General features: G+C 47.1%; 2 protein-coding genes across 5 annotated transcripts in view; one reads left to right on the top strand and one right to left on the bottom strand.

Moving 5' to 3' along the window:
* bub1 (BUB1 mitotic checkpoint serine/threonine kinase) overlaps nucleotides 1–5697 on the top strand; it is a 75692-nt gene extending 69995 nt beyond the window's left edge. For all 4 annotated transcript variants that reach the window (XM_033022026.1, XM_033022024.1, XM_033022025.1 and 1 more), the window contains exons 25-28: nucleotides 990–1147; nucleotides 3760–3940; nucleotides 5235–5340; nucleotides 5446–5697. In XM_033022026.1, the coding sequence (XP_032877917.1) occupies nucleotides 990–1147; nucleotides 3760–3940; nucleotides 5235–5340; nucleotides 5446–5582 (582 nt within the window). In that variant the 3' untranslated portion in view covers nucleotides 5583–5697. The remainder of the gene's footprint in view (nucleotides 1–989; nucleotides 1148–3759; nucleotides 3941–5234; nucleotides 5341–5445) is intronic.
* A 1309-nt stretch (nucleotides 5698–7006) lies between these two features.
* LOC116973714 (two pore calcium channel protein 1-like) overlaps nucleotides 7007–27931 on the bottom strand; it is a 47510-nt gene continuing 26585 nt past the window's right edge. Inside the window, exons 9-19 of the mRNA XM_033022021.1 lie at nucleotides 26264–26465; nucleotides 23261–23405; nucleotides 19072–19257; nucleotides 18927–18991; nucleotides 16460–16547; nucleotides 15442–15511; nucleotides 12265–12484; nucleotides 11204–11294; nucleotides 10995–11108; nucleotides 8768–8880; nucleotides 7007–7375 (exon numbers count right to left, since the gene is read on the bottom strand). Coding sequence (XP_032877912.1) covers nucleotides 7230–7375; nucleotides 8768–8880; nucleotides 10995–11108; nucleotides 11204–11294; nucleotides 12265–12484; nucleotides 15442–15511; nucleotides 16460–16547; nucleotides 18927–18991; nucleotides 19072–19257; nucleotides 23261–23405; nucleotides 26264–26465 — 1440 coding nt within the window. The 3' untranslated portion in view covers nucleotides 7007–7229. The remainder of the gene's footprint in view (nucleotides 7376–8767; nucleotides 8881–10994; nucleotides 11109–11203; nucleotides 11295–12264; nucleotides 12485–15441; nucleotides 15512–16459; nucleotides 16548–18926; nucleotides 18992–19071; nucleotides 19258–23260; nucleotides 23406–26263; nucleotides 26466–27931) is intronic.

Below are 27931 nucleotides of genomic sequence, written 5' to 3'. Positions count from 1 at the left end.
GGGTTGGCTGGTGTGGGTAAGTTGGGCTGAAGGGCCTGTTTCCACACTGTATCACTCTATGACTAGTGTAGCTGGGACATGTTGGCCAGTGTGAGCAAGTTGGGCTGAAGGGCCTGTTTCCACACTGTATCACTCTATGACTAGTGTAGCTGGGACATGTTGGCCGGTGTGGGCAAGTTGGGCTGAAGGGCCTGTTTCCACACTGTATCAATCTAACTGATATCTTGATTTACTGCTGTGCTGCCTGCCTGGGTGCACTTTACTCCTTGTCACCACATGCACTTTCTCTGCTTTCCTCCCGCATCTTCTGAGATGCAGCCATTGCTTGCAAGTCCAACATTTTAAACCTATCGTCAAGTGTTCTAGGAAGGTTGAAGGCCACCTATTACCTTGAACTGCTGCGGTGCTCCTTGTGAAGGTATTCCACAATGATTATGAGATTGGGAATTCCAGGATTTACTTCAGGAACAGCATTATATCTTTAACTCGTAGTCATAGCGTTAAACAGCACAGAAATCGGCCCTTTGATCCACCTTATCCATGCCAACCAAATAGCACACTGGTCTAATCCCATGTGCTTCCATTTGGTCTATATCCCTCTAAACCCTTCCTATCATATACACCCTTCCAAATGTCTTAAAAGATGTAATGGTATCTACTCCCTGGCACTTATTCCAGATATAAACGACCCTCTGAGTGAAAAGGTTGTCCCTGTGGTCCCTCGTAAATCTCTGCCCTCACGGTATGAACAGCAGTTGATGGGATACCCCCAGTGCCTGCTGCCCTTGTCCTTTATGCAATCCATTATTGATAGGGAAATGTCTTTATAGAGTGTGACAAAGACTTTTGTGTTAGAGATCGGGGACCTCAGATTATAGACATCGTTATGCCATTAATAAACATTGTTATCCCATTAATTAACTTGAACAAACAGAAGTCAATCTTTTATTGTAAAAAAAAAACGTTTCATTATTTTCTTTGATTTTTAGAATGCAGCCAATCTGTATAAAACTCTTGTTGAAAAGTCAATGCCTGAGCCTCTGGTGATCTACTTTGCCATCCACATTCTCTACATCGTGGAACAGCTGCACAATATTGGGCTCATTCACGGAGATATAAAACCTGATAATTTTATCCTTGGAGAAAGGTTGGTATTAGCTTTTTTCTGATAATGCACTTTATTTTGGTGATTCAGGTAAAGGAGACGAGCAATTGAACCTAATGGTTGTTGGTCCTTAAACGCTGGCTGAGGGAATTAATGGCTATTGAGGGAGTGCAGCGTAGGTTTACAAGGTTAATTCCCGGGATGGCGGGACTGTCATATGCTGAGAGAATGGAGCAGCTGGGCTTGTACACTCTGGAGTTTAGAAGGATGAGAGGATATCTTATTGAAACGTATAAGGTCATTAAGGGTTTGGACACGCTAGAGGCAGGAAACATGTTCCCGATGTTGGGGGAATCCAGAACCAGGGGCCACAGTTTAAGAATAAGGAGTAAGCCATTTGGAACGTAGATGAGGAAACACTTTTTCTCACAGAGAGTTGTGAGTCTGTGGAATTCTCTGCCTCAGAGGGCGGTGGAGGCCGGTTCTCTGGATACTTTCAAGAGAGAGCTAGATAGGGCTCTTAAAGATAGCGGAGTCAGGGGATATGAGGAGAAGGCAGGAACGGGGTACTGATTGTGGATGATCAGTTTGAAGGGCCGAATGGCCTTATTATGCTATTGTCTATTGTCAATACCGCTCGGCCTAGTAATGGTATTTGCCCACTGGATACCATCAACATTCATAGAATCATAGAAAATAGGTGCAGGAGTTCAATATGATCATGGCTGATCATCCAAATTCAGTACCCTGTTCTGGCCTTTTCCCCATATCCCTTGATTCCCTTAGCCCCAAACTAAATCTAACACTCTTGAAAACATCCAATGAATTAGACTCCACTGCCCTCTGAGGCATAGAATTCCGCAGATTCACAACGTTCTGGGTGAAAAAGATTTTTCCTCATCTGTCCTAAATGGCCGACCCCTTATCCTAAAATTGTGACCCCTGGTTCTGGACTCCCCCAACATCGGGAACATTTTTTCTGCATCTACCCTGTCCAATCCTCTTAAGAATTTTATGATTCAATAAGATACCCTCTCATCCTTCTAAATTCCAGCGAATACAAGCCCAGTGGAGCCATTCTTTCATCAAACGTCAATTCCCGCAATCCCGGGAAATAACGTGGTGAACCTACGCTGCACTCCCTCAATAGCAAGAATGTCCTTCCTCAAATTAGGAGACCAGAATTGCACACAATACTCCAGGTGTCTCACCAGGGCCCTGTACAACTGCAGGTGAACCTCATTGCTCCTAAACTCAAATTCCCTTGCTATGAAGGCCAACATGACATTAGCTTTCTTCACTGCCTGCTGTACGTGCATGCTTACTTTCAGTGAATGATGTACAAGCACACCCAGGTCTCGTTGCACCTCCACTTCTAATCTGCCTTCCTGTTCTTGCCACCAGAGTGGATAACCTCACATTTATCCACATTATACTGCATCTGCCATGCTTCTGCCCACTCACCCAACCTGTCCAAGTCACCCTGCATTCTCATAGCATCCTCCTCGCAGCTCACACTGCCACCTAGCTTTGTTGTCACATTTAATTCCCTCGTCTAAATCGTTAATATATATTGTAAACAACTGGGGTTCCAGCACCGAGCCTTGCGTCACTGCATGCCATTCTAAAAGGACCTATTAATTCTTGCTCTTTGCTTTCTGTAATTGGGAAAATAACAAAGTAGATCATTGGTGCCCAGGCATGTGGAAATAAAATTGGGATAACTATCACATGCTTGTTTTCATCAAAGAACTGAGCAGCGCAGTGGTAGATTTACTGCCTTACAGCGCCAGAGACCCGGGTTTGATCCTGACTACGGGTGCTGTCTGTACATACCTGCGTGGGTTTTCTCCGGGTGCTCCGGTTTCCTCCCACACTCGAAAGATGTACAGGTTTGTAGGTTAATTGGATTTGGTAAAATTGTAAATTGTCCCTGGTGCGTATAGGATAGTGTTAATGTGCGGGGATCGCTGGCCGGGACAACTCCAACAACCTCTGCGAAGTTGCACCAGTGATAGAAATAGAACCTGAGTGCAAGGCTGCACCCGCAGATCTGCCCTCATGAAGATTTGTTTCTCTTTTACCAGCATCGGCACCGCCGTTTGTTTTTAAACGTCACATTTAAATAGATTTTATTAAAGATAATTGCCTTTTGCATGAAGTGGACTGTTTAGTTTACAGATACAGCGGGGAAACAGTCCCTTCGGCCCACCGTTTCCATGCCGACCAGCGATCGCCCGTTCACACACTAGTTTAGTTTAGACATACAGCGTGGAAACAGTCCCTTCGGCCCACCGAGTCTGCACCGACCAGCAATCACCCTGCACACTAGCACTATTCAACACACCAGTGACAATACAGGGGCCAATTAACCTGCACATTATGGAAAGTGGGAGGAAATGGGAGGACCCGGAGAAAACCCACGCAGGTCACAGGGAAAACAAACATACAAACTGCACAGACAGTACCTGAGGTCAGGGTGGAATCAGGGTCTCTGGCACTGAGGCAGCAACTCTACTGCTGCGCCACTGTTCCCCCTGTTAGAGGTGTTTAACGCAATTGTATATCCAGTGAACCAGCATGGTCATTTTTAATGCTCCGTATTTTGATATGTTAATCAAAATGTTAAATAGAATATTCCATGTTGACTGTAGGTTCCTGGACAGTGAAGCCGCCAGTGTTGATGACAGCTTGTCACAGGGATTGACTTTGATTGACTTTGGTCAAAGCATAGATATGCACTTGTTCCCCAAAAACGCAGTTTTTGTTGAAAATTGTAAGACGTCAGGGTTCCAGTGTATCGAAATGCTGACAGAGAAACCGTGGACCTTCCAGGTACGTCACACATCTGAAAAATGTCTATGCCCAATCTTGAGCAAGTTTTGCATCACTTCCATAGCCCCTATTGGCCCAAACAGGATGCCCCATCTACATTACTTCCATTTGCTTGTGTTTGGCCCATTTCCCTCAAACTGTCCTTTCCATGTACCTGTCCAAATGTCTTTTAAATGCTATTATAGTATCTGCCTTAACTACATCCTCTGGCAGCTTGTTCTAAAAACTGAGTGAAAAGGTTGCCCCTCAGGTTCCTATTCAATCTTTGCTCTCTCACCTGTTCTTGATTCCCCAACTCTGGGTAAAAGACTCTGTGCATTCACCCTATCTATTCCCCTCCTGATTTTATACACCTCTATATCACTCCAAGGCCTCATGTGTTCCAAGGAATAATGTCCTAGCCTGTCCAACCTCACCCTATAGCTCAGGCCCCCCGAGTCCTGGCAACATCCTCCTAAAGGGCCTGTCCAACCTGGGCGTCATTTACGTGACAGGCCGGTAGCGACTGTTGTGTGAAAATCGTCTAGCAGTACAACAGTCGCGCACTTTGCTCTTGAGGGCCCTGCTTCCTTTGGGAGCCATTTGCGATGTCGTTCGTACTTAGTCCGATCTCCGTGGCAAGGATTTTCCCAGCGAAAAATTTTCAAAACTACGCGAACTTTATACCCGGGTGGTGCGGCGGTCAAATGACGCGCCAACGGCGTATGGTTACGGACGTTGACGCACGGTGAAGCATAATAAATTAGCATAGGCAATGTTCGTGTGTCACCGTTTTTAACCACGCGCTACACGTACGCTGTCAGTTCGTCAGCATACTCCATCAGTACGTCAGTGTGTGCAAGGGATGCGTCACGCAGGTGGCGAGCGAGGATATTGAGCATTGCAAAATCCTGGGGCGCTACCGAGTGTCACTACTTACGCCACCACGCATCACCACGCGCCAACCAATTTTTAAGATGTCCCGTAAATGACGCACAAATGATGCTCAAGTGGGACAGGCCCTTAAACCTTCTCCGCACCCTTTCCAACTTAATGACGTCCTTCCTAAAGCAGGGTGATCTAAACTGAACACAAAACTCCACAAGCAGTCTCACCTCACGTCCCAACTTCTGTATTTCCCTTGCCCGACTGAAGGCCACTGGGCCTTAATTATAATCTGTTAAAACTGCTCTATAATAGTTTGCCATGACCTGTTAATTGGTGATCTACCCTTTGAGATTGAATTAGTACAGTAAACAGAATTTGTGTAATGTGCTGTGACGGGCAGCTAATGAATGTTTCTGCATTGCTTTAGGCAGACTACTTTGGAATTGCTGCCACCGTTTACTGCCTTCTCTTTGGCACGTATTTAAAATTAAAGAAGGAAATGGTGTGTGGAAGGTCGATGCCAAGTTTAAGAGGTCAGTTTTGTGTTTGTCGTTAACCTGCGATCGGTATCTCTCGCTGCGGACTAGTCCGTGCTCTTTGATTTAGACAACTCAACACGTGTTCCCCCATTGTTTCAGAGGTCATCACGCAGAGGTGTGGAAGCGTTTCTTTGACACCTTGGTGTACGTCCCCAGCTGCCAGAGTCTGCCATCTCTTCAGCACCTGCGCGAGGAGCTGGTCTTGCTCTTCAAGAAGCAGTACTCAAAAAAACTGAAGTCACTGCATCAGAGGCTCATGGTGCTCTTACTGGAGAACAGGTCTTCACAAAGAAGAACATAAATGGACGTGGCTGTAAATCTTTGTGTAAATAGAGCTTTGTAAGAATTTAATTCCTGCTTTGTTTGTTATTTAGTTTTTAGTTTTGGCTTTCGAGATACAGCGTGGAAACAGGCCCTTCGGCCCACTGGGTCTGTGCCGACCAGCGATCCCCGTACATTAACACTATCCTACACCCACTAGGGACTATTTTTTACATTTACCAAGCCAATTAACCTAAAACCTGTACTTCTTTGGAGTGTGGGAGGAAACCGAAGATCTCGGAGAAAACCCACGCAGGTCACGTGGAGAAGGTACAAACTCCGTACAGACAGCACCCGTAGTCGGGATGGAAGCCGGGTCTCTGACGCTGCATTCGCCGTAAGGCAGCAACTCTACCGCTGCACCACCTGTGACTGCACATATAGACTAGAATTTTAACCATCAATTTTGGTCCCAAGATTCCAAGATGACGCTTCCCATTCTAGGACATCGAGGATGTCCTCTTTCTTCAGTAAATCTGCTTGTGGATGGATACCTCAGCCATGCCTCCTGTATGTGTGTGTGTGTACTGCAGTTCTCCCTCTTGCTCTGCATCAGGCCCATCAAGTCTACTCCGCCGTTCGATCACTGGCTGATCTATCTCTCCCTCTCAGCCCCATTCTCCTGCCTTCTCCCCGTAACCCCTGACAGCCCGTTCTAATCAACTATAACCCCTGACGCCCATACTAATAACTAGTCTACGGCGGGCATGGCTAGCGGGTCAACTTGGTCAGCATTGGCAAGATGGGTCGAAGGGCCTGTTTCCATGCTGTACAGCTCAATGACAACAGGCAATAGGTGCAGGAGAGGGCCATTCGGCCCTTCGAGCCAGCACCGCCATTCAATGTGATCATCCCCGTTCCTGCCTTCTCCCCATATCCCCTGACTCCGCTATTTTTAAGAGCCCTATCTAGCTCTCTCTTGAAAGCATCCAGAGAACCGGCCTCCACCCCCCCTCTGAGGCAGAGAATTCCACAGACTCACCACTCTCTGTGAGAAAAAGTGTTTCCTCATCTCTGTTCTAAATGGCTTACTCCTTATTCTTAAACTGTGACCCCTGGATCTGGATTTCCCCAACATCGGGAACATGTTTCCTGCCTCTAGTGTGTCCAAGCCCTTAACAATCTTATATGTTTCAATGAGATATCCTCTCATCCTTCTAAACTCCAGAGTGTACAAGCCCAGCCGCTCCATTCATGACTTTAACACCTGCCTATTTGCACTGATTTCCCAGTGGAGTCCATTATTAACTGGGTAATTATGAAGTTATGGTTCAAAAGGCTACAGCCTTTGGATAATTACCTAGATTGCGTTACAATTTTGAAAGTCTTACCATATTGGTCAGCCACAAATTATTCTTCAGTTTATTTTTCCAAAAATGACCTACGTGGAAGAAATAATCGAAACCGCTGTACATTTAAGTTCAAGAGTTGAATTATCTTCATATGCTCACATACATGATACACAATTAGCAAGAGAGCTATTACCTCACCATACTCTGTAATATATTTATACAAAATGTACAACCAGTAATAGACAAAAGGGCAACCGTACAATTCTTGCATTATGTTACGTTGTCAAAGGTTTGTGGCTTCTGTGGGAAGTCATCTGGTGAAAGGTTATCAATCTCTTCCAGGGTTGGAATGTCATCTGCTGGTTTCAACTCCCCCTCAAACATATGCTGAAGCAAGGCATCAACGGTCTTGTATCCTGCAGGAGGAAGAACATCTTGTTTATGCTGATTATAAAAGGGTAGAAACCCTTAAAGAAACTAGCAATATCAAAAATGACTATGTGAAAGAAATAATGGAAAGTAATGTAGATGCCAGTCACACAAGAGCAAATAAGACACTTGCATGGTTTGGACTTTAGTTTAGAGATACAGTGTGGAAACAGGCCCTTCGGCCCACCGAGTCCGTGCCGACCAGCGATCCCCGCACACTGACAGTACACACCAGGGACAATTTACAATTATACAAAGCCAATTAACCAACAAACCTCTATGTCGTTGGAGAGTGGGAGGAAACCGGAGCACCTGCAGAAAACCCACGCGGTCACAGGGAGAACATAACAGCTGCATACAGACAGCAACTGTGGTCAGGATGGAACTCGGGTTACCGGAGTTGTGAGGCAGCAACTCTACTGCTGCACCACCATGCTGCCGTCTTCAATGAGATGATTACATGGAATGTAGGAACTACGCATGTCCTCATAGCTTGTGCAGGCACAGAGTCTTACAGCACAGAGTTGGGCCTTTCTGCCCTACTCATCCACACCCACCACAATGCCACATCTAAGCTAGTCCCAGTTGCCCGTACAGGACCCTATCCCTCAAAACCTTTCATTACACGGGCCGGGCAGAGACACTGAAGAAACTACTTTCAGTAATACTGCAGAGATATGAATTAATAAGTTTATTGGCCAAGTATTCACATACAAGGAATTTGCCTTGGTGCTCCGCCCGCAAGTGACAACATGACATACAGTGACAGTCAGGAATAACACATTAAACATTAGAAACATAGAAAATAGGTGCAGGAGGAGGCCATTCGGCCCTTCGAGCCAGCACCCATGGCTCGATCGTCCCCAATCAATAATCCGTGCCTGCCTTCTCCCCATATCCCTTGATTCCACCAGCCCCTAGAGCCCTATCTAACTCTCTCTTAAATCCATCCATTTGGCCTCCACTGCCCTCTGTGTCAGGGAATTCTACAAATTCACAACTCCATGGGTGAAAAGTTTTTAATCACCTCAGTCTTAAATGGCCTTCCCTATTACATTAAACATTAATAATAAAACATTATTGATTAAACATGTGAATTAAATAAAATACCAGAGCAAAAGGAGGCTACAGATTTTTAGCTGTTGAGTAGAGCTACTACTCGTGGATAAAAACAGTTTTTATGTCTGGCTGCGGCAGCTTTGACAGTCCGGAGTCGCCTTCCAGAGGGAAGTGATTCAAAGAGTTTGTGGCCAGGGTGAGCAGGGTCAGAGATGATCTTGCCCGCTCGCTTCCTGGCCCTTGCAGTGTACAGTTTGTCAATGGAGGGAAGGTTGCAGCCAACAACTTTACTAATACTTACTAAGGTTACTAATACTTACTAATTGATGCTATTCTGAATCGGAGTCTGGATTTCAAATTGGAGTCGTCATTGTTGCCAAGGTCATTTTCACTTGTTTCCATAACTTCAATTAGGCTTCCAACGGGATGGTCCCTAAATTAATTGTGCATTAAAAAATGGCAGCTGACAGAATGTTGAACAGTACAGTGTAGGAACAGGCCCTTCGGCCCACAATGTGGGTGCTGAACATGATAAACTAATCTCTCCATTCCCTGCATATCCACATGCCTGTTCAAGAGGGAACATTTCTGCCTCCACCACCACCACCCCTGGCAGCACATTCCAGCCACTCGCCTCCCTTTGTATTTTAAATTAATTATAGACAATAGGTGCAGGAGTAGGCCATTCGGCCCTTTGAGCGAGCACCACCATTCAATGGGATCGTGGCTGATCATCCCCAATCAGTACCCCGTTCCTGCCTTCTCCCCATATCCCCTGACTCTGCTATCTTTAGGAGCCCTATCTCGCTCTCTCTTGAAAGTATCCAGTGAACGGGCCTCCACCACCCTCTGAGGCAGAGAATTCCACAGACTCACAACTCTGTGAAGAAGTGTTTCATCATTTCCGTTCTAAATGGCTTACCCCTTAAACTGTGGCCCCTGGTTCTGGACTCCCTCAACATTGGGAACATGTTTCCTGCCTCTAGCGTGTCCAAACCCTTAATGATCTTATGTTTCAAATTAACCCGCACATCTATCTCCTTTAAACTTTGCCCCTCGTGTTATAAACCTGACAAATGAGAAACTTTTACTTATATGCGCCCAACATTCGTCACGGAATCATACAACATAGAAACAGACTCTCCAGGCCAACTCGTCAATGCCGACCAAGATGCCCCATCTGCACTAGTCCCACCTGCCCATGTTTGGCCCCTATCTCCCAAAACCTTTCCTATCCTACCCATGTATCTGACCAAGTGTCTTTTAAATGCTGTTATAGTACCTACTTCAACTACCTCCTCTGGCAGCTCGTTCCATACATCCACCACCCTGTGAGTAGAAAAACCTGCCCCTCAGGTTCCCATTAATCCTTGCCCTCCTCAACTTAAATCTAAAGGGCCTGTCCCACTTGAGCGACATTTTCATCGACAGCCTGAAAAGAGGTTGTCGGGGCATGACGCATGCGGTGCCTCTCTGTCGCCCCTGGATTTTGGAATGTTCAAAAGCTTCAGGCGACATCTGGGTGTCTCATCGTGTCGTGCGCCCTGTCACACGCTGGCCTGCGGGCGACGCCTGGTGATGCGGGTATATAAAGCGTTTAATAAGGAACTGCAGATGCTGGAAAAGGTAGACAAAAATGCTGGAGAAACTCAGCGGGTGCAGCAGCATCTATGGAGCGAAGGAAATAGGCAACGTTTCGGGTCGAAACCCTTCTTCAGACTGATGTAGGGTGGGGGGTGGGAAGATGAAAGGAGAAAGGAAGAGGAGGAGCCAGAGGGCTGAGGGAGAGCTGAGAAAGGGAGGAGACAGCAAGGGCTACCGGAAATTGGAGAAGTCAATGTTCATACCGCTAGGGTGCAGACTGCCCAAGCAGAATATGAGGTGCTGCTCCTCCAATTTGCAGTGGGATTCACTCTGGCCATGGAGGAGGCCCAGGACAGAAAGGTCGGATTCGGAATGGGAGGGGGAGTTGAAGTGCTGAGCCACCGGGAGATCAGGTTGGTTATTGCGAACCGAGCGGAGGTGTTGGGCGAAGCGATCGCCAAGCCTGCGCTTGGTCTCACCGATGTAGAGCAGCTGACACCTAGAGCAGCGGATGCAATAGATGAGGTTGGAGGAGATGCAGGTGAACCTCTGTCGCACCTGGAACGACTAACGTATATTAAGTGCCATTAAAAAATTATTTGTCCTTAGATTTATTATTGATAAGTTCATTTCCAATGTGATTATTATACTTCGGTGTAATCTTCTCGTGAAGGCGGGTGACGCAGAGTGTCGTAGCTTGATGTGACGGTGACGCGGACTGTCGTACAACTTGATGGTTTTTAGGGCGTCAGTCATTTACGTTCGCAGTCGCCGAATAAAATCGCAAAGCGGGACAGGCCCTTATATCCTCTGGTTCTCAATTCCCCTACTCTGGGCAAGAGACTGTGCGCATCTATCTACCCGATCTACAGTATTCCCCTCATTAATTCATACACCGCTATGTAAGACCGCCCCCCCCATCCTCCAGCGCATCGATCCCTCTCGTAGGTCCTCGTTACTTACACACTGTCTCCCATTCCAAGCTCTTGAATCTTCTTCTCGATAGCGGTCTCGACGGCGCTCCTGGCCAGCGAGTGTTCCACGAAAAAAGCCTCCAGAACAAACGCGATGAAGATACTGTCAGAGGAGGGGCGGAAATAGAGAGTCAGGCGTACGCCCGTCAGATAATGATCTCGGAGCAATTCAAACAAAGGCAGCAGACGCCGACTTACTTGATGAGTATAATCACCACCACTATGTGAAACACAACAAAGAAAATCCTTGCCGTCAAGTGGGTCACCATCACAAATCCAGTCGCCAGAAGTGGTGTCGTTAAGGAGTCTAAGATTACACAGTGGCTTTTAAAAAGACAATTGATAGAATGTTTATGATACTGTCAGGAATACCACACTCCCTTTACACTCATTATGCAGCCAAATAGTGCATTCAGAAAGTATTCAGACCATTATAGCCTTATTCTAAAATGAATTAAATTCCTTTTTTTAAATCATCAATCGACACACAATACCCCATAATAAAAAAGCAAAAACAGGTGTTTAGAAATGTTTGCAAAGTAGTTAAAAAGAAATAACAGAAATATCACATTTACATAAGTATTCAGACCCTTTACTCAGTACTTTGTTGAGGCACCTTTGGCAGCGATTACAACCTCAAGTCTTCTTGGGTATGACACTACAAGCTTGGCACACCTGTATTTGGGTAATTTCTCCCATTCTTCTCTGCAGATCCTCTCAAGCTCTGTCAGGTTGGATGGGGAGCATCGATGCACAGCTATTTTCAAGTCCCTTCAGAGGTGTTCGATCGTGTCATGATAGGGGGGGACATCATTAAAATTTACCAAACAGTGAAAGGCTTGGATAGAGTGGATGTGGAGAGGATGTTTCCACTAGTGGGAGAGTCTTAGCCTCAGAATTAAAGGACGTTCCTTTAAGAAGGAGATGAGGAGGAATTTCTTTAGTCAGAGCGTGGTGAATCAACGAAATTCTTTACCACAGGAGGGTGTGGAGGCCAAGTAAGTGGATATTTTTTACAGCAGATATAGATAGATTCTTGATTAGTGTGAGTGTCTGCGGGTTATGGGGAGAAGGCAGGAGAATGGGGTTTGGAGGGAGAGATAGATCAGCCATGATTGAATGGGGGAGTAGACTTTATGCTCCTATCACTTACGACCTTAAGACCCCTCAGCCTCCTGCACTCCAACACTGCACGAGTTACTGTGGATCACAACACCAATACACGAGGACATTACCACTGGACAATGAACAAAGGATATCATGCCATTGATTCACCACTGTCAATTCGATCAGTAGGACAATGGCTGAGGGAAGATTGTTGAAGTTATTTCTGCAGTATCTCATTGCGGCAAACTGGGACCCCTTCAGTGCTGGGTTCCCACAATACGCTGCTGCAGGGTTGCTGGAGTTCACCCCATAGAAATGGATCCTTCCTTTAAACGCTTCCATTCCCACTACTGCAAATATGTAGTACACAACCTCCAAAAATAAAGCATTTATCATCATCATCATCATCATCATCAATATCATCAATAATATCATCATCATCATCAATTATATCATCATCATCATCATCAATAATATCATCATCATCAATAATATCATCAGCATCATCAATAATATCATCAGCATCATCAATAATATCATCATCATCATCAATAATATCATCAGCATCATCAATAATATCATCAGCATCATGAATAATATCATCAGCATCATCAATAATATCATCATCATCATCAATAATATCATCAGCATCATCAATAATATCATCATCATCATCAATAATATCATCAGCATCATCAATAATATCATCAGCATCATCAATAATATCATCATCATCATCAATAATATCATCAGCATCATCAATAGACAATAGGTGCAGGAGTAGACCATTCGGCCCTTCGAGCCAGCACCGCCATTCAATGTGATCATGGCTGATCAACCCCAATCAGTACCCCGTTCCTGCCTTCTTCCCATATCCCCTGACTCTGCTACCTTTAAGAGCCCTATCTAGCTCTCTCTTGAAAGTATCCAGAGAACCTGCCTCCACCGCCCTCTGAGGCAGAGAATTCCACAGACTCACAACTCTCTGTGAGAAAAAGTGTTTCCTCATCTCCGTTCTAAATGGCTTACCCCTTATTCTTAAACTGTGGCCCCTGGTTCTGGACTCCCCCAACATCGGGAACATGTTTCCTGCCTCTAGCGTGTCCAAACCCTTAACAATCTTATATGTTTCAATAAGGTATCCTGTCATCCTTCTAAACTCCAGAGTGTACAAGCCCAGCCGCTCCATTCTCTCAGCATATGACAGTCCCGCCATCTCGGAAATTAACCTTGTGAACCTACGCTGCACTCCCTCAATAGCAATAATATCATCATTAATATCATCATCAATAATATCTTCATCTTCATCATCATCGTTGAAAACATCAACGGGCACGGTGCCTTACATTGCTACGTACGATAGTGATTACTACTGCTGTAGTGTGGATGGCCGTTGCCTCGCTAGGAGCTCATCCGCCCTTTGACAGGTCTTGTTTTTGATCCTGCTGTGGGTCCACAGCCCCCTCCTCACCTGGCAAACCAGGTGGGGGAGATGGTTTAGTCGCAGCCTATCCCACCATGGAGCGGGTAGCACGGGATTACATGGGACCCCCGGCTGGGGGGAACTCCCCCTGACATGACGCATTAAAATATGTAGCAATTGAAAAGTTTGAAGGAGGGACCCGGCGTGGAGGAGATGCCGAGAACAAGGTGGGATCTTCAGGGTGGTCCTAATGCTCTCAGTAATAACGATACAATAGAACTTTATTTATCCCAGGTGGGAAATTGATCTGCCAACAGTCATAAAAACACTAAATACATGAAACATGAAAAGTGACGAGTGGAACGGTGGGCACTTTGTGCAAAGATTTGGGGAGGGGGGAGAGATGGAGGGGGGTCGGTCTCAGTCTACCCCACGACAGAAGGGGGGAGGAGTTGTACAGTTTGATAGCCACAGGGAAGAAGGATCTCCTGTGGCGTTCTGTGCTGCATCTTGGTGGGACCAGTCTGTTGCTGAAGGTGCTCCTCAGGTTGACCAGTGTGTCACGGAGGGGGTGTGAGCTGTATTGCCCAGGATGCTCCGCAGTTTGAGGAGCATCCTCCCCTCCAAGACCAACCTCCCGTGAATCCAACTCCAACTCCGGCCCCAGGACGTAGCCAGCCTTCCTGATATGTTTGTTATTCACAATGAGTATTTTGTACCTTTGCCGGGACCACAGACATGTCAACTCTTTGTGTTCCTCGTGTAATGTACGCAACAGCAAAGGATTTTACTGCACCTAGGAACATGTGACAATGATATAGAAACATAGAAAATAGGTGCAGGAGTAGGCCATTCGGCCCTTCCAGCCTGCACAGCCATAAATGGCTGATCATCCAACTCAGTATCCTGTACCTGCCTTCTCTCCATACCCCCTGATCCCTTTAGCCACAAGGGCCACATCTAACTCCCTCTTAAATATAGCCAATGAACTGGCCTCAACTACCTTCGGGTCGCCGTGCGGTAAGCTCCGGAGCGCTTTGGTCGCCAACTTCCAACATCGCGGAGCTGTGGCTGCGGGCGTTCGGCCGCTGGATTTGGATTTGGAGCGCCGCAGAGCCAGAGATCGAGTTCGCCGGGGTCGGAGCTCCAGCCGGCGCGGCCGGAGGACTACGAGTGCCGCGGTCTCCGGTCTCCGGGGAGGGGACAGCCGCTCCAGACTTTTCCAAGCCGCTGAGGAATGTTTCACCCGACGCCGATGTTTCATCTTTACGGCAAGAGGGCCCTGAAAATCATCGGACTGGCTGCACGGCCACAGATGGGCCCTGACCTCGGGTGTTTCACAGAGGAAGAGGACTTAACTTTCTGGTGCCTTTCCCCCACAGTGGAAATGTTTTGATTCTGCTGTGGGGGGATGTTTGTGTTGAACTCTGTAATATGTTGTGTCCATTTTTATTCATTTTTTTAAAAACCTTTTTCTATGGTTTGCAATGGAACTTATTATTATTTAAATTATGTGAAGCGCTTTGGGGTCAATGCAAATTGACTTAAAATGCGCTATATAAATAAAGTTTACTTACTTACTTACTTACCTTCTGTGGCAGAGAATTCCACAGATTCACCACTCTCTGTGTGAAAAATGTTTCTCTCATCTCGGTCCTAAAAGATTTCCCCCTTATCCTTAAACTGTGACCCCTTGTCCTGGACTTCCCCAACATCGGGAACAATCTTCCTGCATCTAGCCTGTCCAACCCCTTAAGAATTTTGTAAGTTTCTATAAGATCCCCCCTCAATCTTCTAAATTCTAGCGACTGCAAGCCGAGTCTATCCAGTCTTTCTTCACATGAAAGTCCTGCCATATGTCTATGACGTATCTGAACCATTGAACCAAAGAGACATCTGTACTTACCACGAGTAGCCCCGCGTAGGTTAGCATTGTGGGTATTAGATTCACCAAAGTATTGAGCAAGACCCTGAACCTGCAGAAGAAGCAGCATCGCAGACACTTGTTAAACAATGACAATCTTTCAACAGAGTCATAGAGTCAAACAGCACGGAATCCGCCCCTTCAGCCCAACTTGTCCACTCAACAACATGCCTCATCTGAGCTGGTCACATTTGCCCGTGTTAAACTTTTCCTATCCATGTACCTTTCCAAGTGTCTTTGAAATGTTGTTATAGTCCCAACCTCAACTACAGGGAGTGCAGCGATGGTTCACCAGGTTAATTCCCGGGATGGCGGGACTGTCATATGCTGAGAGAATGGAGCGGCTGGGCTTGTACACTCTGGAGTTTAGAAGGATGAGAGGAAATCTCATTGAAACATATAAGATTATTAAGGGTTTGGACACGCTAGAGGCAGGAAACATGTTCCCGATGTTGGGGAAGTCCAGAACCAGGGGCCACAGTTTAAGAATAAGGGGTAAGCCATTTAGAACGGAGACGAGGAAACACTTTTTCACACAGAGAGTTGTGAGTCTGTGGGATTCTCTGCCTCAGATGGCGGTGGAGGCCGGTTCTCTGGATACTTTCAAGAGAGAACTAGATAGGGCTCTTAAAGATAGTGGAGTCAGGGGATATGGGGAGAAGGCAGGAACGGGGTACTGATTGTGGATGATCAGCCATGATCACATTGAATGACGGTGCTGGCTCGAAGGGCTGAATGGCCTACTCCTGCACCTTGTTGTCTAGTTTTAGAATCCTCTATCCTGCTAAAACAGACGGCTGTGGAGGCCACAAGCCAGTGGATATTTTTAAGGCAGAGGGATAGATTCTTGATTAATACGGGTGTCAGGGGTTATGGGGAGAAGGCAGGAGAATGGGGTTAGGAGGGAGAGATAGATCAGCCATGATTGAATGGCGGAGTAGACGATGGGCCGAATGGCCTCATTCTGCTCCTATCACTTGTGAATTTATGTTGGCTTTACCTGTGGAAGCTGTCAATGATCCGGATCAGCCGGAGAACCCGCAGGATGAACACGATGTCCAGGATCTGCTGACTGCTGTAGCCACCCGCTGAATCAGCAAGAACAAAACACACTAGCAATTCTTAAACATTCACACAGTCGAAACACGGCTTACAATGCAAACAGTCTGGTACATGGATGGGTCCAAATGAGGAACTGCAGATGCAGGTTTACCAAGGAAAGATACAGAGTGCTGGAGTAACTCAGCGGGTCAGGCAGCATCTGTGGAGAACATGGATAGGTGATGTTTCACAGAGTGCTGGAGTAACTCAGCGGGTGCAGCAGCATCTATGGAGCTAAGGAAATAGGCAACGTTTCGGGCCGAAACCCGGAAGGGTTTCGGCCCAAAACGTTGCCTATTTCCAGAAGGGTTTCGGCCCGAAACGTTGCCTATTTCCTTAGCTCCACAGATGCTGCTGCACCATAACTCAGCGGGTCAGGCAGCACCTGTGGAGAACATGGATAGGTGACGTTTCACAGAGTGCTGGAGTAACTCAGCGGGTCAGGCAGCATCTGTGGAGAACATGGATAGGTGACGTTTCACAGAGTGCTGGAGTAACTCAGCGGGTCAGGCAGCATCTGTGGAGAACATGGATAGGTGACGTTTCACAGAGTGCTGGAGTAACTCAGCGGGTCAGGCAGCATCTGTGGAGAACATGGATAGGTGACGTTTCACAGAGTGCTGGAGTAACTCAGCGGGTCAGGCAGCATCTGTGGAGAACATGGATAGGTGACATTTCACAGAGTGCTGGAGTAACTCAGCGGGTCAGGCAGCATCTGTGGAGAACATGGATAGGTGACGTTTCACAGAGTGCTGGAGTAACTCAGTGGGTCAGGCAGCATCTGGAGAACATGGATAGGTGACGTTTTGGGTTGGGACCCTTCTTTTTTTTTTTTAAAGAGCTGCATGCTCTTAAGATGCATGGCAGATGCAGTTTAATGCGGATAAATGTGAGTTTATCCACTTTGGTATCAAAAACAGGAAGGCAGATTACTATCTAAATGGCGTTAAGTTGGGAAAAGGGGAAGTACAATGGGATCTGGGGGTCCTTGTACATCAGTCTATGAAAGTAAGCATGCAGGTACAGCAGGCAGTGAAGAAAGCGAATGGCATGTTGACCTTTATAACCAGAGGAATCGAATATAGGAACAAAGAGGTCCTTCTGCAGTTGTACAGAGCCCTAGTGAGACCACACCTGGAGTATTGTGTGCAGTTTTGGTCCCCTAATTTGAGGAAGGACATTCTTGCTATTGAGGGAGTGCAGTGTCGGTTCACCAGGTTAATTCCCGGGATGGCGGGACTGTCATATGCTGAGAGAATGGAGCAGCTGGGCTTGTACACTTTTGCTGAAAGTTTAGAAGGATGAGAGGGCATCTCATTGAAACATATAAGATTGTTAAGGGCTTGGACCCGCTAGAGGCAGGAAACATGTTCCCGATGTTGGGGGAGTCCAGAACCAGGGGCCACAGTTTAAGAATAAGGAGTAAGCCATTTAGAACGGAGACGAGGAGTCTGTGTAATTCTCTGCCTCAGAGGGCGGTGGAGGCTGGTTCTCTGGATGCTTTCAAGAGAGAACTAGATAGGGCTCTTAAAGATAGCGGAGTCAGGGGATATGGGGAGAAGGCAGGAACGGGGTACTGATTGGGGATGATCAGCCATGATCACATTGAATGGCAGTGCTGGCTCGAAGGGCCGAATAGGGCATATTTCGCCTACCCAGGGGGTACATTTGTTGATTTTGGATTTGTACATTTTTGTTCTCATTGATTGACTGTGTTTGGCTATTAAAGTTGCCAGGGGTAAACGGGATGAAACATGTTGGGAGCCCCTGATATAGAGAGGTGTGTTATGGGCCTGTCCCACTTAGGCGACTCTTTAGGCGACTGCAGGAGACTACGCAGGCGCCACATGTTCGCGGGTGGTTGCCGGGGGAATCACCTTCATGGTCGCGAGGAGTTCCCGCATTGTGGGAACTAGTCGCGGCCTCATGGACTGGACAAGCTAGATGCAGGAAAAATGTTCCCAAGGTTGGGCGAGTCCAGAACCAGGGGCCACAGTCTTAGAATAAAGGGGAAGCCATTTAAGACTGAGGTGAGAACAAACTTTTTTCACCCAGAGAGTTGTGAATTTGTGGGACTCCCTGCCACAGAGGGCAGTGGAGGCCAAATCACTGGATGGATTTAAGAGAGAGTTAGATAGAGCTCTAGGGGCTAGTGGAGTCAAGGGATATGGGGAGAAGGCAGGAACGGGGTACTGATTGGGGATGATCGGCCATGATCACATTGAATGGCGGTGCTGGCTCGAAGGGTCAAATGGCCTCCTCCTGCACCTGTTGTCTATTGTCTAGTGAGAGTGGGGAGAGGCGGGGGGGGGGGGGGGGGGGGCAGGGAAGAGGGGGGTATAAGGGGGCTGGGGAGGTCTACTTACATGATTTGAGTGCAGTGTTGGCAAGAGTCCCCAGCAAGGCAGCAACTATAATGATGGTGTCAAACCTGGAACAGTCAAAAACTTCACTCATCGTTTTACATCCAGAAAAATAATTGGAAATGATTTAGAAATAAAGGTGAATTACCAATTCCAAAATTGAAACTTGGCGAAGAAGGCCCTGGGTTCGTGAGTGTAGAGTTTGAGCAGAATCTCAACGAGGTAGAGTGTCAGGAATGCCCACTCTGCCTTGGTGATTAAAGGGTTCATCTCGTCCCCACCAATGAAGATTGCGTTGATGACGATGATAACATCATAGGTGTAACGGAATGCCCTGCAGGAGAGAGAACGCAAACAGGACACAAACAACCACCAAATAGATAATGGATGGTGTACAACACAACACCGAACAGCACAGGTGACATATCACGGAGTGCTGGAGTAACTCAGGGGGTCAGGCAGCATCTGTGGAGAACATGGATAGGTGACGTTTCACAGAGTGCTGGAGTAACTCAGCGGGTCAGGCAGCATCTGTGGAGAACATGGATAGGTGACGTTTCACAGTGCTGGAGTAACTCAGCTGGTCAGGCAGTATCTCTGTTGAGAAGGAATAGGTGATGTTCCAAGTCTGAAGAAGGGTCTCGACCTGAAACGTCACCTATTCCTTTTCTCCAGAGATGCTTGCATATCCCGCTGAATTACTCCAGCTTTTTGTGTCTATCTTTATCCCATATCTTATCTGCCTGCACATGATCTGTATCCTTTCATTCCCTGCATATCAACGTGTCGCTCCATATTCACTTAAACGCCACTATCGTATCTGCCTCCATCACCCCTGGCAGCGCGTTCCAGGCACCCACCTGTGTAAATAACTTGCCGCACACATCTCATAGAACATCGACCAGCAAAGGAACGGGCCCTTCGGTCCACAATGTATACGCCGAACATTATGCCAATTTAAAATCATATTTCGCTTGGGTAGTTTACACCCCAGCGGTATGAACATTGACTTCTCCAATTTCAGGTAGTCCCTGCTTTCTCCCTCCTTCCCCTCCCCTTCCCAGCTCTCCCACAGCCCACTGTCTCCGCCTCTTCCTTTCTTCCCCCCGCCCCCACGTCAGTCTGAAGAAGGGTCTCAACCCGAAACGTCGCCTATTTCCTTCGCTCCATAGATGCTGCCTCACCCGCTGAGTTTCTCCAGCATTTTTGTCCACCTCCAATTTAAAATCGATCACATGATCCATTACCTCTATCCCTTCCACTTCAAATGTCTATCTGAAAGCTTCTTAAACACCACCCCTGGCAGCGCGTTCCAGGCACCCACCACCCTCTGTGTAAAACAAAAACTTGCCATGTACGCCTCCTTAACACTTTGTCCCTCACACCTTCAAGGGCGTGTCCCACCTGGCGATTTTTTTGGCGACTGCCGGCGTCATTGACTGATGTATCAGGTCACCGAAAAATTTAAGGCGTGACGACATATTGCCGCGCGGTGTTTTTCAAGTGTCGCGACATTTTTTTTGTCGCCGCTGGATTTTGAAATGTTCAAAATCTTTTGGCAACCCTGTTATGACGCCGGCAGTCGCCGAAAAAAATCGCCCTTCAAGATATCCCCTCTTGTACGTAATCTCCCACGCTGGGGGGAGGGGGAAAGATTCTGACTGCCGATTCTATCTACAGTGGCTTGCAAAAGTATTCATACCCCTTGAACTTTTCCACATTTTGTCACGTTACAACCACAAATGTAAATGTATTTTATTGGGATTTTATGTGATAGACCAACACAAAGTGGCGCATAATTGTGAAGTGGAAGGAAAATGATACATGGTTTTCAAAAGTATTCAGCCCCCTTTACTCTGATACCCCTAAATAAAATCTAGTGCAACCAATTGCCTTCAGAAGTCACCTAATTAGTTAATAGAGTCCACTTGTGTGTAATCTAATCTCAGTATAAATACAGCTGTTCTGTGAAGGCCTCAGAGGTTTGTTAGAGAACATTAGTGAACAAACAGCATCATGAAGCCCAAGGAACACACCAGACAGGTTAGGGATAAAGTTGTGGAGAAGTTTAAAGCAGGGTTAGGTTATAAAAAAATATCCCAAGCTTTGAACATCTCACGGAGCACTGTTCAATCCATCATCCGAAAATGGAAAGAGTATGGCACAACTGCAAATCTACCAAGACATGGCCGTCCACCTAAACTGACAGGCCGGGCAAGGAGAGCATTGATCAGAGAAGCAGCCAAGAGGCCCATGGTAACTCTGGAGGAGCTGCAGAGATCCACAGCTCAGGTGGGAGAATCTGTCCACAGGACAACTATTAGTCGTGCACTCCACAAATCGGGCCTTTATGGAAGAGTGGCAAGAAGAAAGCCATTGTTGAAAAAAAGCCATAAGAAGTCCCGTTTGCAGTTTGCCACAAGCCATGTGGGGGACACAGCAAACATGTGGAGGAAGGTGCTCTGGTCAGATGAGACCAAAATTGAAGTTTTTGGCCTAAATGCAAAACGCTATGTGTGGCGGAAAATTAACACTGCACATCACCCTGAACACACCATCCCCACTGTGAAACATGGTGGTGGCAGCATCATGCTGTGGGGATGCTTTTCTTCAGCAGGGACAGGGAAGCTGGTCAGAGTTGATGGGAAGATGGATGGAGCCAAATACAGGGCAATCTTGGAAGAAAACCTGTTAGAGTCTGCAAAAGACTTGAGACTGGGGCGGGATTCACCTTCCAGCAGGACAATGACCTAAACATACAGCCAGAGCTACAATGGAATGGTTTAGATCAAAGCATATCCATGTGTTAGAATGGCCCAGTCAAAGTCCAGACCTAAATCCAATTGAGAATCTCTGGCAAGACTTGAAAATTGCTGTTCACAGACGCTCTCCATCCAATCTGACTGAGCTTGAGCTATTTTGCAAAGAAGAATGGGCAAAAATTTCAGTCTCTAGATGTGCAAAGCTGGTAGAGACATACCCCAAAAGACTTGCAGCTGTAATTGCAGCGAAAGGTGGTTCTACAAAGTATTGACTCAGGGGGGCTGAATACTTTTGCACGCCACACTTTTCAGTTTTTTATTTGTAAAAAAATTTGAAAACCATGTATCATTTTCCTTCCACTTCACAATTATGCACCACTTTGTGTTGGTCTATCACATAAAATCCCAATAAAATACATTTACGTTTGTGGTTGTAACGTGACAAAATGTGGAAAAGTTCAAGGGGTATGAATACTTTTGCAAGCTTCACAATTTTATACATTTCTATCAGGTCTCCGTGCAACTGCCAGCGTTCTGGAGAAAACAAGCCAAGCCCTCCAACCTCTCCCTGTAACTTATATCCCCAAATCCCAGCATCATTACAACTCAACACTCAAAACTGGGATGGTTGATCATAGAGTGGTACAGTGTGGATACAGGCCCTTCAGCCCAACTTGCCCATACTGGCCAACATGTCCCATCTACACTAGTCCCACCTGCCTGCGTTTGGTCCATATCTCTCCAAACTTGTCCTATCCATGTACCTGCCTAAAAATGTTATAAACGTTGGAATAGCCCCAGCCTCAACTACCTCCTCTGGCAGCTTGTTCCATACACCCACTGTGGAAAAAGTTGCCCCTCAAGTTCCCATTAAATCTTTCCTCCTTAATCCTCTGGTCTGTGCATCTGGCCGACCTATTCCTCTCATGATTTTGTACACCTCTGTAAGATGGCCACTCATCTTCCTGCAGAGAGCCAAATGTTTAAACACTTAGTGTTGTATTTAGCATCATAAAATAAATAGTTCAAAAGTCCATAAGTGCTAGGAGCAGTATTAGGCCATTCGGCCCATCAAGTCTACTCTGCCATTCAATCATGGCTGATCTATCTATCCCTCTCAACCCCATTCTCCTGCCTTCTCCCCATAACCCCTGACCCTCAACCATAACCCCTGACACCCGTAACCCATGACCCTCAATCATAACCCCTGACACCCGATCCAATCAACATAACACCTGATAGACATAAAATGCTGGAGCAACTCAGCGGGACAGGCAGCATCTCTGGAGAGAAGGAACGGGTGATCTTAAGAAGGGTCTCGACCCGAAACGTCACCCATTCCTTCTCTCCAGAGATGCTGCCTGTCCCGCTGAGTTACTCCAGCATTTTGTGTGTATCTTTGGTTTAAACCTGCACCTGCAGTTCCTTCCTACACATCTAACCCCTGATGCCCGAGCTAATAACCAGTCCACTGTTCTCCAAGATATGGTGTCAAAAACAAACTTCATTACTGCACAGAGTGTTACCATTCCATTGGAGAAGGTATATATTGAACTGGGTCTGGTAGGCAGATACCTGTGGGCGACCAGTCTACGGATGAGCTTGCTGACGGTGGACGTGTACACGCGCAGCATGCACTTCTCCAGCGGATGAACCCTGTCCTTCATCTGAACTATCTGTATGTTGAGAATATCCGCCAAGCCGATGAACGATTCTCTTCCTGTTTAAAAACACACAGTCACAGAGTAAAACCCCTGTCCCACAGTACGAGTTCATTCCAAGAGTTCTCCCGAGTTTGCCCTGATTCGAACTCGGAGATTTACGGTAATGGCCGCTCGTCGGTACTCGGGGCTCTCGTGGACATTTTTCAACATGTTGAAAAATCTTCACAAGTCTTCACGAGCTTACCGCGTTTCCCGAGTACCTGCCGTTAGCGTTACGAGCCGCTAAGAGACGTCCCCGAGCTCCGACGTACCCGCTACGTACATTCTACGTGCTTACCACGAGTTTGATTTTTTTTAAACTCGGGAGAGCTCTTGGAATGAACTCGTACAGTGGGACAGGGCTCTCATACTATGTCAGGGGTTCTGGGGAGATACAGGCTCGATTGTGATCATGTATTGTCTGACTGGTTTGCACGCAACAAAAGCTATCCTCACAAGCCTAATTTGAGGAAGGACATTCTTGCTATTGAGGGAGTGCAGCGTAGGTTTACAAGGTTAATTCCCGGGATGGCGGGACTGTCATATGCTGAGAGAATGGAGCAGCTGGGCTTGTACACTCTGGAGTTTAGAAGGATGAGAGGCAATCTTATTGAAACATATAAGATTATTAAGGGTTCGGACACGCTAGAGGCAGGAAACATGTTCCAGATGTTGGGGGAGTCCAGAACCAGGGGCCACCATTTGAAAATAAGGGGTAAGCCATTTAGGACGGAGATGAGAAAATACTTTTTCCTCACAGAGAGTTGTGTGTCTGTGGAATTCTCTGCCTCAGAGGGCGGTGGAGGCCGGTTCCCTGGATATTTTCAAGAGAGAGCTAGATAGGGCTCTTAAAGATAGCGGAGTCAGGGGAGAAGGCAGGAACGGGGTACTGATTGGGGATGATCAGCCATGATCACATTGAATGGTGGTGCTGGCTCGAAGGGCCGAATGGCCTACTCCTGCACCTATTGTCTATATAACAAACTCAGTTGAGAAAGCAGGAGAATGGGGTTGAGAGGGAGAGATAGATGAGATATCATTGAATGACGATGGGCCGAATGGCCGAATACTACTCCTAAAACGTATGAAGATATATAGCATGGAAACAGTTGTCCATACCCACCAAGTGACTTCCTGAGCTCACGTTTGCCTGCCTTTGGCCCAGGAACCAGTCATGGAGTCAGGCAACAGGCCCATTGGCCGAGCTTGCCCACACCGACCAACATGCCCCATCTACACTGGTTCCAGCTGCCTGCGCTTGGCCCATATCTCTCTATCCTATCCATGTTCCCGTGCAAAACTCTTTCAACAATTGACGCTCAGCATTTATCACCCATTGAGTAACAAAAAACATAGTGCTAGGGGAATAGACAATAGGTGCAGGAATAGGCCATTCAGCCCTTCGAGCCAGCACCGCCATTCAATGTGATCATGGCTGATCATCCACAATCAGTACCCCGTTCCTGCCTTCTCCCCATATCCCCTGACTCCGCTATCTTTAAGAGCCCTATCTAACTCTCTCTTGAAAGTATCCAGCGAATTGGCCTCCACTACCTTCTGAGGCAGAGAATTCCACAGACTCACAACTCTCTGTGTGAAAAGGTACACAAAAATGCGGGTGCAGCAGCATCTATGGAGCGAAGGAAATAGGCAACGTTTCGGGCCGAAACCCTTCAAAGTGTTTCCTCGTCTCTGTTCTAAATGGCTCACCGATAATTCTTAAACTGTGTGGCCCCTGGTTCTGGACTCCCCCAACATCGGGAACATGTTTCCTGCCTCTAGTGTGTCCAAACCCTTAATAGTCTTATATGTTTCAATAATATGCCCTCTCATCCTTCTAAACTCCAGAGTGTACAAGCCCAGCTGCTCCATTCTCTCAGCATATGACAGTCCCGCCATCCCGGGATTAACCTTGTAAACCTACGCTGCACTCCCTCAATAGCAAGAATGTCCTTCCTCAAATTAGGGGACCAAAACTGCACAGGAATGTGGCAGCAAATGTGGAGAGAATGGACAGACAATGTTTTGGGTCAAACCCGTTGCTCAGGCTGATGGAGCAGGGAGGTGGAATTTGCACTCATCCCCCTCCCGACAGCTTTGCATTTCCCTCCACCTCTTCTTCCCTTACATTACTACGTTTTGGACAGGTTGCGACTTTTTTCTTTGGAGTGTAGGAGGCTGAGGGGCGACCTTATTGAGGTGTACAAGATCATGAGGGGCACGGATAAAGTGAACGCTCACAGTCTGTTTCCCAGGGTAGAGGATTCAGAAACTAGAGGGCACAGGCTTAAGGTGAGAGGGGAGAGAGGGACCTCAGGGGAAACTTTTTTCCACTCAGTGGGTAGTCTATCTCATTGGAGATCTTCTAACTATCTTTTATTGTACTTTACTGGACGTTATCTTACATTAAGATTATTAAGGGTTTGGACGCGCTAGAGGCAGGAAACATGTTCCCGATGTTGGGGGAGTCCAGAATCAGGGGCCACACACAGTGTAAGAATAAGGGGTAAGCCATTTAGAACGGAGATGAGGAAACACTTTTTCACACAGAGAGTTGTGAATCTGTGGAATTCTCTGCCTCAGAGGGCGGTGGAGGCCGGTTCTCTGGATGCTTTCAAGAGAGAGCTAGATAGGGCTCTTAAAGTTAGCGGAGTCAGGGGATATGGGGAGAAGGCAGGAACGGGGTACTGATTGGGGATGATCAGCCATGATCACATTGAATGGCGGTGCTGGCTCGAAGGGCCGAGTGGCCTACTCCTGTACCTATTGTCTATTGTTACTCCTGCATTTTGTGTCTCTCTTCATTGAAAAGCGGAGCAGTTTAACGTTTCAACAGTCTTCACACTGACCGCTTCTCCTGGCTCCAGTTTCTCACCTAGATAGCCCTTCTGTTCGTCGTCCAGGACTCTCCAGAGCAGTTCCCGGTGGGAGCTGGGAATGTCTGCAGCCACCAGCTTCACCAGCTGCCGCCAGCGAGAGTGTGGGACCACAAACTCTGCTTCATTCTTCACCTTCAGTATGTTGAAGGCTTCAATCATCTTCCGATGCTTCATGTAGACCAGCTTCCTGACTTCATTCTGGAAAGCACATCAAGTGGTTTTTGATTCACAATCACAATAATACTTTATTAGCCAAGTATGTTTTTGCAACATACGAGGAATTTCATTTGCCAAGTCAGACATACAAATAAAAAGCAACACACAAAACACATTTGAACATAAACATCCACCACAGTGACTCCTCCACATTCCCCACTGTGATGGAAGGCGAAATAAAGTTCAATCTCTTCCCTTCTTTGCTCTCCCGCGGTCGTGGGCCTCGAGCCTCCGTTGACGGAACGATCTTGACTCCCGTAGCCGGCAGTGTTTGGGCCCTCCGCATCGGGGCGATCAGCTCCTGCATCGGGAGGATGTCAGCTCCCCCGCACCGGGCGATCGGGTCGGACCCCGGGTCGGGGCGATCAGCTCCTGCATCAGGGGGGGGATGTCAGCTCCCCCGCACCGGGCGATCGGACCCCGTGTCGGGGCTGGTCGAACCTCTGCATCGTTGGAGCTCCCGACATCCACGGCCTCTCCCGAGTGCAAGCTCCCGATGTAAAGTCCACAAGCCGCGGTTGGAGCGATCCCAGGCAAGGGATCCGCTCCGATGTTAAGCCCACGCCCCGCGGTGGGGCTCAAGTCAGTCCGAGGAGGCTTCCAGCTCCATCGATGGTAGGCTGCAGAGTGACCGGAGATACGATCCGGAAAACAATTGCATCTCCGGCAAGGTAAGAAACTGAAAAAAAAACATGAGTTCATGGAGTCACACTTGGACAGAGTGGATGTGGAGAGGATGTTTCCACCAGTGGGAGAGTGTAGGACCAGAGGTCACAGCATCAGAATTAAAGGACGTTCCTTTGGGAAGGAGATGAGGAGGAATTCCTTTAGTCAGGGGGTGGTGAATCTGTGGAATTATTTGCCACAGACGGCTGTGGAGGCTACAAGTCAGTGGATATATTTAAGGCAGGGATTGATAGATACTTGATCAATACGGGTGTCAGGGGTTATGGGGAGAAGGCAGGAGAATGGGGTTAGGAGGGAAAGATAGATCATCCATGATTGAATGGTGGAGTAGGCTTGATGGGCCGAATGGCCTAATTCTGCCCTCATCACATGATCTTATGACCTACAGCATGGAAACAGGCCCTTCGGCCCTACTGCTCCATCTAGTGCCACCTGCTCATGTTTGGCCCATATCCCTCTAAACCTGTCTTATCCATGTACCTGCCTGTTTATACCCAGCTGTATGAATATTGACTTCTCTAACTTCAAGTAACCCTTGCATCATCTCTCTCTCATTCTCTCCACTCCTCCCCCACCCTAGTCATCGTATTAGTTTCGCTGTCGTTCTGTTGAGTTTCACTGTCATTAACTCGTTATCACCTAGTCCACAGCCAACAATGAACCATTGTGGGCTCCACCTTTCCCTGATCATCGTAACTTTTTTGCATATCGTTCTTTCATTTGTTCTACATCTCTCCACATCACCGTCTATATCTCTATCC

The sequence above is a fragment of the Amblyraja radiata genome, chromosome 5 (genome assembly GCF_010909765.2).
Source record: "Amblyraja radiata isolate CabotCenter1 chromosome 5, sAmbRad1.1.pri, whole genome shotgun sequence".
Lineage (NCBI taxonomy): Eukaryota > Metazoa > Chordata > Chondrichthyes > Rajiformes > Rajidae > Amblyraja > Amblyraja radiata.
The sequence above is the reverse complement of the archived record's forward strand: the minus strand, read 5'-3'. Positions and strand labels throughout refer to the sequence as shown.